Raw genomic sequence first — 12,506 nt, forward strand, 5'->3', positions numbered from 1 at the left:
CTGTTTAGGAGAGTGGTTTTCAAAATGCAGCCAGTAAAACCACAGGGGTTACCTGGAGTGTTTGGTGGTGGCATGGAGTGAGACATGAAGTGGGCTTCAGGCACATCCTCCCTAACCCTTCCCTCACTTTAACTCATACATTTCTAATTTTTTCATCTTTGTGTTTTTAGGAAAGATCTTCTTTTTTAAAAAGGGGAGGTAAGGATCTGATGCTGTCCCCATCGATTGCTATTATTTGTTTTTTTCCCGAAGTTTGAGAATCATTGCTGAGGTTGAAATTAATTGGTAAGAAATATGATCAGAGATCTAAAACAAATGTTCTATTTCAGTGCTACTAAAATATGAAAAGTTTCAAAGATTTTATATATTATTCTATAAAATAAATGAGCAAATTTTGGGGAAGAAACTAAGTTTTGTTATTTCTACCTCCCAAAATCTGTTCTTTTGCTGCCTCCAACCTATCAATATTTCTTAACAGTGTGAGCAAAATTCTAACAAACACCCCAGCTACACTTTACCCCCAAAACATTTCATTCAATGGCTACACAGAATTTCTTTGAGAAGACCCAAATTTATAGAAAACTCTAGAATGAGAATGTACAGTTACCAAAAATAATACATTGTGTCAGGACAGAATCTGCACAGAGTTCCTAAAACATAATCACTAATAAAGAGCAGCCAAATTCTAGAACTTTACTCTGTATCCACTAGCAAACAATGTCAAAGTGATAACTGATAACCAGGGAAAAATGTGTAACATAAAGCCCATTTTTCTTTGATGGGATCATGAAGAAAAGTGGAACTGCAAGAAGAAAAGTGGAACTCCAGCTTTGGCCACTTACAGAAACTTCATTATTTCAACAAAATAGAACAAATCTCCATGGAAAGGACTCATTCGGCAAACATAACTTCTTTCCAAATACTTTTTCCTTCACAGCAGGCTAAACAGAAGTTGGTGTCATTCTAGAATCAGTGATTACATCTTTTTATTTTTTAATTAGAAAAGAGTTTACTTGAATATTTACATAATTTTTATTGCTGTTTATTGTAACAAAAAAAATCTTCAACTGATTTGTAGGATCCATCCAGTAATGTATGAAATTGAAATCCATCTCTTAAGAAGGTACAGTTTTGGCTGAATGTATCCAATGCTCAAAGTACAGCACAAGTAAGAAAAATCCTTCCATGCCATTTGGTTCTTGATGCAGTCATCTGTGTTCTCTCTCAGAAAGCAAAAGAATCCATTTGACATTTCAATAAATACCAAATTGTCAAAAATATAGCTTCCACAAACCAGAAATCCAAGAAAGAGCAATTTTGATGAATGATTCCCAGAATCAAGTGAGTCCTCCTTTAGTCCAACGAGATGATGTCAGGAATGTTACTTCCACTGCTGGTTATGACCCCTGTCTCACTCCTGCTGCTGGATGAGCTAACATGAGTACTGCTCTCATGGGGGCTGGTGGTGGTGACAGACGTACTGCTTGCTGTTAAGGGTGAGGTGAGACTATCCAAAAACATAGGAGGACAGTACTGCTTGAAACAAACAATGATGCTGATGAGGAAGAGACTACATTGATTTTAAATAAAGAGACTAGAAATACTTAGATATGCACAAGCGATAGCCACATATTTAAATCCCACTGGGATTTAAAAGTTTCCCAAAACTTCAGATTTTTGGGTGGAAGGTGGCATGAATTTAGCTATTTTACATTATTTAGTGAATGAAGCATCATCTTGAGTCTCTCAAAACCTGTGGAACTTTTTGTTGATCATATACACAGGTAAAAGTACAAATAATGTCAACAATAACAAGTCCTTTAATACTAAAAATATTGGCCCCACAATTATGACTCATACTTAACTCAGAAAGAATTTGCTCACTAAGTGTATTTAGATAGAATTTAAATCACACCGTAAAAGGCTAATACTTATTTTTAATGGTATTAAGCGAAAATGCTAATGTAAAATTCAACAATCCTTCCAAAATTTCATAACAAACAGACCCCTTTATGAATAAAAGTTTAGACTGACCAGCTTAATGATGGTGTTGGACTCCTTTATACATACACATAACAATACTTGGGTAATTAGAATGACAACCTTCATTCTAAAACAGAGGCTACATGGTAGTTAACTACCATGGAATGCTTAGGACAGAGAATGATCTCATGCAATCACAAAATTTTGGAATAAATCTTAGAGATCTAATCTATCTATCTTGTGATGCTTGCTTGACAACGCTCTCCAAGAGTTCACATTTCAAGTCCCCTTGCCATCCTGGTTGCAGATTCCCAAATAAATGCAAATGTGAGTGTAATACTCAAATATTCACCAAGAGGATAGAGAGAAATAAGAGCTAAAAGCTTTATTTTATACCGCCATAGAATATTTTTTGTGAGAAACAACTGCACAGACTTTAGCAAAATAAGCGAGGTCTACTAATAGACTGCAAGAGATGTCTTGAGTTTATCTTTAGTTCGACTGTATGAAAGATCAGTAAGGATATCTTATTAATATAATCATTCTATATATAATTCAGTTTATCATTAGAGATACTGAATTATGGAAAAGAAATTTTAAATTGAAGTTGTTTAGACTACATGATCTTTAAGGCCCATAAAAAAAATGGGAACAAGAGTCCCAGGTTTAAGCTGCCAGTCAGAGGAAGAGCAACAACTAAAATTCAGGTTGCCTTTCAATAGTTATTTAATGTTCTCAATGAATAACTGTCTTGGTTTATCAATAAAATGAATGCCATCCACAAAGAGATTTAAGGGACATTGATAAGGAAGAGGAGAATTGTTCTTAAAGAACTTGCAGGGACCTCTAAAGACAGTTGAATTGTCAGGTATTAAAATTCCTTTCTAAAATCAAATCAATTTCTAACTTTCCATTAAAACTGGGGGAGAAATCTGGAAAAAAAGACCAGAAACTTACGTTTTCTTCCTGCTACCTCTCGTGCAGTTTTTGACTACCCCATAGGAAAAAGGTACTTAAAGAGTCCTAGATGCTACACTCCTGGCATCAATGGGCTCCAGGCCTTGAATTCCTACAGTATTTGGGGTGCAGCCTAATTTTTACTCCTAATTCTATATTTCTTTCGTACATATAATGAGCACATACCTGCACAAGGATAATAGGGATTAAGGGGCAATATGGAGGTAAAGTAAAAAACCTAATTAAGGACCCTAGGTGGACTGAGGGCACAAGCTCATCCTTCTACTCACTATCAATTAAATTAGCTTATCACCAAGCATGTCAAATAGAGCTATCAAATAAAAACCTCCAGGTTCATTTTTTAAAAAAGAATTGTTGACATAAATCAGTAATCCTTTAAATCTGAAGAATCCATTTCCTAGAAAAAGATACCTTTGTTATAAAATATACTAATGTAACAAAGTCAATTCAGGGTGACAAAAATTCCTCAGTCTGCATATGACCTTGGAACCAAATTTCCAGTGCTGCTTATGCAATTAGAGTACTGAAACAGGAAGCCGATACAAGACCCGTGGTTAGCTGATTCTGAGCGGCCCAGAAAGCAGTGATCCATGGTTCTTCCTCTATCCCTCCTCCCTACTCTCAACACCTTTCAAAACCTTTCTTTCTTTCTCAGTTTCACTCTCCTCATGCCTTATCCTCGAACTCTGTTCTGCCTCTGCTATAAGCAAAGTGGAATCCATGCCCACTGCAAGGTCTTCATGTTGAGACTCTGGGATACTACAGCTTCTTTAACAGAAAAAGCAGGTGTCCTCAAAGTCTGAATCTGATTGTTTTTAAAAACAGTGGAGAATCACTGTTTTTAAAATGAGTCAAGCCTGTTTAATCAGCTTTAGCTATTGATTTTCTACGTATAGAATAGGCGTTGTATCTATAAAATAAAATTTTATTTGTAAAAATTTTAATCTCCAGCCATGTGGCACCACTTCCACTGATTATTTTTTTGTTTTTACACTTATTTTAAATTGAAGCATAACTGATTATAACCACTCAAATGCTTGCTAAAAATGTCGACTGATCAAGCTAAATAAAATATAATTTAAAATTTAGGTATTAAGGACAAAAATATAATAAATTGAAAAACAGCAACTTTATTCCTCCAAATAAAATTGTAAAAAATATATATATTACTTCCTTTCCAACAATGTAAGTAATTGAGAGTTGACTGTCCTGATTTTATGCAACTGGTCATTTTTAGTTAGTATAACATAACCAACAATTTAATACAAATTAGTTGCTTAAATTCAGGATACATACCTGGGGATCAACTGGAATAAGGGAAAGAAAATCCAAACCTAAAACAAAAATGCTTTGTTAATAGTTGTCTCATATTTTGGAGTCCAGAATTATTTCCCCAAATCATACTGTATTTATCATAAGTCACAAAACATTTGAGGTAAGTGCTTACCACACTCTGCCATAGGGAGGTTCTACACAATGATCAGTGACATTTAATGTGTATAAACCGGAAGATGAACATATTCCCTGACAAAACAACTGGAAAAAACACCTCCCAGTGCCTCAAAGGCAGCAGTCCAAAAACTTCTGGAGAAGTGGAACTAGTCAAAGCAAATGCTTCCCCTTTGTCACTGAACTGAATGAGAAGCAATAAAAATAAGATAATGATCTGAATTTGGACCTTTAAAAAAAAAAAAACACTTAGGCTCTTAAGATACTTCACATTTATTTTTCAGAAATACACTACATTAAGGTTCACCTAAAATATCACTTCTTAAACAGATGTCTACTTTATTGATGGCTCTCTGTCCCCCTGGTTCCCACATCAACAGAACTACACAGTCCAAAGCTCTGCACAAAGCAAGCACCTGGTAACTGCTGCTCACTAATAAGCTAACGACTATCAAGGTTTACGGGGTTCTAAGCTAATACAGTTTTCTAAACCAAAGAATAGATTCTCCAATTATGTTTTAGAAACAGGAATGTGGAAAAGGTTGCCCAGTAATATCATTTTCAAGTAGTAAAGGAATAACCATAAATAATAAAAAATTTCATGTCTGAAAAGTCCAGCAATAAATTTCAAAGTCTGTTCCCCTAGACCTCCCCCTCTGTGTGACTAAATTATTTTCAATTACTTCAGAACTTTAAACAAGAAATCACACACTAGGTATAGGTAATTAAGACAGGCCAATTTCTATTCAGTTCCATGAATTTGTATATGTTGGCATTCAATGTCACCCCAATATAATAACTACATAGAGTGAAGGTCTAATACTGCTACTTAAAACAAAGAATATTAGTGGGGATATTTAAAATACTTAATAACCACTATAAATAATAACTCAAAAATGTTAAAGTATATTTATTCCTTTATAATCTCTAAGTAAGAGGTTTATAAAATGCTTACCAAGTGATACAAGCTGTAGCACCAATCATTTGAAAGAAATCATTCAAATGACTAAACACATTTTTTAAAATTACTGCTATATTTTTTCATTTCATAACCGTCACTAGCCATATGATACAGCAGTTTAAACCAACACTGGACAAAGGGAATCACAATGAACTTTTCCAGTGAGTTCCCCATTAAAATGATAATCAATAAGTGACATGAATCAATAAGCAGAGTTTCTCTTGACATCAATGATATTGTTCAATTAACCCTCTCTCTGCTTCTGACAAACAGTAATCCAAAATTTGTCTATCCCTTATAATACCTTCTGGGAGTTTTATATATCCAATATTTGTATTATTGACTAAGCCACAAAAAGTTTATTGGACTGTTAATTGGCTTAATTTAGCAATTTTATTTTGTTTTGCTTCAAACAGTATAATATTTTCTTCATTTTTACAATAGCTTCTACTTTTTTTTTTTTTTTTTTTTTTACCATTTTAATCATTTTTAATTGACACAAAATCAAACATATTTATGGGGAACATTTTTACTGTTTTAGTTTTTCAGTTTCATATGTTCAGTCACTTTGAATGTTGTATCACTCAGTCTATTTTAATAACTGGAAACTCATGTTATAAAACTAAAGAAATTATTGACATTTCTGCTGGGATATTGTGTATTGAAGCCAAATCACTCAAAAACACTTATTTTATAGATGTTCACCATTCCCATTTTATAACTTTAATTAAAAATAAATGCACGGGTTTTATATACTTAGAAACTATTTTTGCAGCTCTATCATTAGTGGATGCCCATCAAGGTCCAAAGACTCTTCCTATTTTCATTATTTCAGTTTCCAGCTCTTCAGATGTATTGTAATTTTCTTTGATGATTTCATGTATGCCAGTAAGTATAAAGTCTATTTAGAAAAGGTTTAAGAGATTTACTTGATATCTTTTGATACCTCATCCACAGATAACTGCATATGGTGACTTATATTAACAACATAATAAAATGGCTAGAAATTTTTCTAAAATTTTCGTTGAAACTCTAATTTGCCTTCCAAGCATCACAAAGTTGCTATCTATATAAAATCCAGTACGGTTTTAATGTAAATATTTCTCACTGAAACCATCTTTTCTCAAACACTAACAGTGAAATTTGATATAGTGTTTCAAATGTTATTCCTTCTAATAAAAAACTAAACTATCAAAGTCTTGCATTTTAAGATTATTAAAACTCCTATGAAACAGATGAAATTCATCCACAGTGATTAAAAATTTTACTGCCTTGTTTTATACGTTTTGCAAAATGCTATTTACTTATTTCACCATAAGTTTCAATTGCCACACATCATACTGATATATTTTTATGCCCTCCGAAGTATTTCATGGTTGAAAATGCTCAATTATTTTTAACTAAAAAGCAGGTAGTGTTAAAAATTCTGATGGTACAATATAAATGCTTTTATTAACACTGATAAAATTGTAATTTTTAAATTTTAAATGTTTCATTATGGGAAACTGACTCATTTAGTTTTTTTCCCTTATTGAACATAACATTTTCTTTACTTGAGCCATAAACTTTAACAAAACATGATTGCTACATGATTAAGTATGTAAATGTTTAGCACTTTCAAATTTTAATGAAACAACTTTTGAGCACCATTCACACCTGACAATATGGCACTAGCAATAAGGCATTCATATTTTTTCTTGAAATAATCAAGCTGTTTTCCATTCCATAAATACAAATTATTTGTTTTATTTTGTATTCATTGTTGCACAGTATCAGAAGATGTTCCAAGCTGCAGTTCATTATTAATATCATTTCTTCTTTGTTCTCCTGCAGATTCAGAAGATTCATGTTTATGATGTTTAAAAGGAATGTTAAGAAATTTATTAAAACTGTCATCTTTCCATTCTTGGTGTTCTATTTAATATTTTATTATAAATTATTAAATTTATCAATACCAAAAGTGCACAGTATGACTAATTACATAAAAATTATGCACAAAAATAAAACCAAAGTAATTGCTAATTACAAAAGAGCACATTAACAATAAAACCAAAGTAAAAACTATTTAGATGTAGTAACTGCTACATAATTCGTAGATGACGATAAGCTAGCAATTCTAAAGCACAACAGATCCTATTCTATTCAATCTACCAACTGGTAAAACAGCTTTTCAACATTTTAACAACCAGTATCACCATCATGGTTTATATTGGCTAAATATCAGCCCTGGATATTATGGATATTATTATTTCCTCAATACCAGATTGAAATGCATTTTAGTAAATATATGGTTCAGACATATTTCCCTGCATTTTTCTCAAATCTGCACATTTTTAAAAAGAAATAGTCTCACTTTTTGCCCAAATTTTGAAATAATGAAAATTGTCCCAAATTAAAAATCCATCCAGGCTCACATAATATGAAAATGAACAGAGCAAGCCATTTATAAATTGTCTATGCTATTGCTAAATGGCCAGGGTCATTTTAATAAGCAAAAATGTTCATTATCTTTTTTTCAGGATTGATTTTTAATTCAAGGTCTTTAGGAAACAAATCCCTTTAGAATGCTTTTTTATAATACATACTGAAATGACATGTGGACACTCTTCAAACTAGCCAAGGTTATAGCAATACACGGCATTTAGGAATGAAGAATCTCTGAATTTCCATCTTCATGATGTGCCACGAAACCTCAACTTGTACCTTAGCATCAGGTTTTGTATACAACCAATACTTTACAACTGGTGCTAGCTGGGTGTGCTAACTTTTAAAAATACCAGCTCCCAAATTACATATGGAGTAAACACATTTAAGAAGCAAAAAGGGGCCGGCCCGTGGCTCACTCGGGAGGAGTGCGGTGCTGATAACACCAAGGCCCTGGGTTCGGATCCCATATACGGATGGCCGGTTCACTCACTGGCTGAGTGTGGTGCTGACTACACCAAGTCAAGGGTTAAGATCCCCTTACCGGTCATCTTAAAAAAAAAAAATTAAAAAAAAAAAAAAAAAAAAAAAGAAGCAAAAAGTATTTTTAAAAAGTTTTTTTGATGGATACTATATTTAGTCTATACTTTTCCACTAAATTTTATTCAAATAAGGTAAATAAATTTCAAGTGGCAAAATTATACTAGGCCAAATAACACAACTATTAATTGTTTCAATAACTCAAACTTTGCCCAGAAGAATAAGTACTGTGCTTAAAATATAGACCTCACTAAGGGGAGAAAGAAAAATAAACCATGGGTCAAAACCAATTTCATAAATCTAGAGAAGAAAATTACAGGAAGAGGGAATTGTATTCTAATAAAAACAGCCCTTCAGGGAGAGGAAAGTCATGAATACTAGAGGCACTGGTTGCAACTAGCTCAAATTCAAGTGACAAAAATGTCCACAAAAACAATGGTGGCTATGGAGAGACAAAAGAGTAAGAAGGGAGATGTTTAAACTTTGTATAATATGACCTTGGTTGCATAACTCCTGGTTAAGGCAATAAGTAACCTTGAGTTTTTTAAGTGTTGAGTTATTTTACAGTAGTCTCCCCCTTATCTGAAATTTCACTTCCCACGGTTTCAGTTTCAGTTACCTGTGTGCCCAACCACAGTTCGAAAATATTAAATGAAAAATCCCAGAAATAAACAATTCACAAGTTTTAAACTGCATGCTGTTCTGTGTAGCATAATAAGATCTCATCCATCCCACTCCATCCCACCCTGGACATGAATCATCCCTTTGTCCAGTATATCCATGTAGTAGCTGACATAGTTATCAGATAGACTGCAGCAATACTGCAGTGCTGTGTTCAAGTAACCCTTACTTTACTTTACTTAATGGCTCCAAAGTGCAAGAGTAGGGATGCCAGTATATTGCCATAATTGTTCTATTTTATTATTAGTTATTGTTATTAATCTTTTACTGTGCCTAATTTATAAATTAAACCTTACCACAGGTATGCACGTACAGGGGAAAAAATAGTATACATAGGGTATGGTACTATCTGCAGTTTCAGGCATCCACTGGGGGTCCTGGAATATATGCCCTGTGGATAAAGGGGGTCTACTGTATATATAAAAGATATACCCAAGTATTAAGCACTGCTCTAGGGACACTGATGGCAGATCCTATCTTTATATGGGGAATAAAATCCACAAGGTAAATGCTGGTAGACAAAATTGGCCCCAAAATACATCAGTATATTCTGAAGATCTGATGCGCTACCAAGAAGAGAATGAGAAAATACTCTCCCTAACCTATGAAGCTTCTATGATAAATAAACCAAAAAAAAGAAGTCTCTGAGTACAAATTCTCTCAAGGGAGAATAAATTCCATAAAATTTTTCTACTATTCTACTTATTTCTTATCATCAGGAAACTATAGATTGCTCTGAAGTTAAAATAACAACTGAATGTTAGATATATTAAAACAGATACAACCTTTACATGAAGGCTTTAAATTTCCTTAGCGCTTCTATTTAAAATTTTAAAACTATATTTGCTCCACCAAGTAAGATTAAAAATAAACAAAAGCTGAGGAAAAAAACAAAAGAAAACAAAAACTCTCCACATACCTGGCAAATCTGATGACATGCTTGATATTGGCGTGTGGTGGAATGGTACTGAGTAGTCTGTTAATGAAGGCGGAATAGCAGCAGGATCAACCGAAGTCACACTGGGCACCCTTACAGAAGATGGCTGATACATGAGAACCCTGTTTTAAATAGCATGGGAAATTACAAACAGTCTGGCTGTTAGTTTGCAGGAGAGAACAGCAGCACCACTGGGCAATCTCAGTCATAGGTTCACTAAGTTTCAGCATAACTATTTGGCAACTACTCACTACACAGTACTCCGTTCTACTCTCCTCTCTCATAACAGCCTTCATTTTAACATGAACGTATTTTGGCTCTCAACAGCAGCTGTGACATAAGAGCAAGTTGACATTAAAACATAACGTATAGTGCTGGAGTAAGACACAACACTTTCATCCACAAATAGAAACATACTTTACATACACTTTTATTAACGTATATATAACATGTATGTGGTTATTAGTAATGTTATCTATAAAAAAAAAATAAAACTAGGGCCGGCCCTGTGGCGCACTCAGGAGAGTGTGGCGCTTGGGAGCACAGCGGGGCTCCCGCCGCGGGTTCGGATCCTATATAGGAATGGCTGGTGCGCTCACTAGCTGAGCGCGGTGCGGACTACACCAAGCCAAGGGTTGCGATCCCCTTACCGGTCACAAAAAAGACAAAAAAATAATAATAATAATAAAAAAAATAAAAATAAAAATAAAATAGAGGACTCCTAAGATTTGATTTAAATCAAGGCACCTTTATGAGTGAAGCTACTTGCCATAGCTCAACTAGAATTTCTTCAATTCTAACATGAATTGCATACATTATTTGCAATCTTATCTGGGAATCATCTGAACAAAGTTAGCTGATCCTAAAGCCAGCCAACTTGACGGCAGTAAGGCCACAATCAGAAATTAGAATAAGATGATTATTCAGGATTGAAGATATAATATCCAGAAATAAAAATACCACATATTCTTAAAAGAGGGTTTATGACTTTGAAATTAGCTGTTCTTGCTACTAAAAATACAAATTAAACACACAAATGAAATACTTTACAATTGGTACTATATAAAAATATATACACACTATATAATTATAACTTTATAATTTCAAGCAGTATAATTAAACATACTTTTGAAAAAGTTCAGATTTAAAGAGATGATTTTGCATTCTTCCTATATAATCTGCATTTTCTCTTAGCCCAAGGTAAACAAATAGCACTTCAGAGAAGAGAAAAACATCTTGAATGAATATAAAAAACTGAGCAACATTACTACTGATGCAATGGTTGATGGTGGCCATCTTGCCAAGAAGTAATGAGATGTGAACAGGGTCAAAACATTAAGGTGTATACATCTCAAATCACTGTCAGACAACTACTGTAAGTTTAATGACTGAGTCACTGAATTCTGTAGCTGGAAGGGACCATTACAAAGATGAAGTAAGTGCAACTTTCATAGAAACTTAAAGTGGGACCATGTTCACAAAGCTTGACTGGAATGACAACTCAAGACTTCTTGGTTTAAAACACTTCCTATTATTGCTCACATTATTAAATATAAAATGATAACATTCGCATGATATTCTTCATATTCTACATAAGTGACAAACTATTACATAACTTCAATTTAATAAATGTCAAACCATTTAAATAAACACAACCTGTTTAGACAGTAGAGTCCTTCCAAAACAGGTTTGCATTATGACATGAGGACCTTGTCTAGCTGTTATTCTGTAGTATTTGTCAAAAATATGGAGCCACTGGTAATGTGAAAAACAAAGTCATCTTGAGAGTACATATATGGTTGTGTTGGCAACTATGTTAGTTTCAGAAAAGTAGATAAATGACATAGGTCAGAGTTTAGAAATATTAAAAACCAATCCATTTAGGAAGTATGTGAAACATAATATGCTCAAAGCTATAACATAAGCCTGTATTTTAAAACATTTTCCAGAGGTAGATGAAAATAAAAAGAAGTCATCTTACAAAGATCGACCTGCTTAGGTTAGAATCAGGAGGTTTCTTGACTCCCAATTCTACCTGAAGACCTAAAAGCACAAGCAGGATGTGAGTGATGTTAGAAATGGCAGACTTGGGGAAGAGAGAACTTGGGATGAAATTAAATAAGTTATGTTGTATCTAAAGCTCATCTCTTTCTGGAGGTTAGAAAACAGTGGTCCTCTACAGGGATGAAAGCAGAGGAACAAGAAATCACCAAGTGTTTTCAAATGACACGCGTCCACCTCCCACAAAGGAATGCATATCAGAAACTGGGGAAGGGACACAGAGGGTAAGAAGGGGAAAGAGACTGGGTATGTGTTAGCGCTGGGAAGGAAGATAAAAAACTGGCTTTGATTATTCTGGCTACCTCACAGTATTAATACCTTAGTCTTACTTTTTTAAACGTTTAAGAGGCAAGCTCTTGAAGACCAATTTATACACAAATATGCAATGAGAGAGACTGAGACTGATTCGTTTATCTTTAAAAGTTCCTATTTAAAAAATACATTTAACCTATCACTTTTTCTCTGGCACTGAAAGAAACTAAAAGAATTGTA

At 33.7% G+C, this 12,506-nt stretch overlaps 1 protein-coding gene across 6 annotated transcripts in view; it reads right to left on the bottom strand.

Moving 5' to 3' along the window:
- Positions 1 to 551: 551 nt before the first annotated feature.
- Positions 552 to 12,506, bottom strand: part of PIAS2 (protein inhibitor of activated STAT 2) — a 114,708-nt gene continuing 102,753 nt past the window's right edge. For all 6 annotated transcript variants that reach the window (XM_063076606.1, XM_063076605.1, XM_063076604.1 and 3 more), the window contains 3 exons: positions 9,936 to 10,075; positions 4,258 to 4,295; positions 552 to 1,536 (listed from right to left, as the gene is read on the bottom strand). In XM_063076606.1, the coding sequence (XP_062932676.1) occupies positions 1,354 to 1,536; positions 4,258 to 4,295; positions 9,936 to 10,075 (361 nt within the window). In that variant the 3' untranslated portion in view covers positions 552 to 1,353. The remainder of the gene's footprint in view (positions 1,537 to 4,257; positions 4,296 to 9,935; positions 10,076 to 12,506) is intronic.

The sequence above is a fragment of the Cynocephalus volans genome, chromosome 13 (assembly GCF_027409185.1).
Source record: "Cynocephalus volans isolate mCynVol1 chromosome 13, mCynVol1.pri, whole genome shotgun sequence".
NCBI lineage: Eukaryota > Metazoa > Chordata > Mammalia > Dermoptera > Cynocephalidae > Cynocephalus > Cynocephalus volans.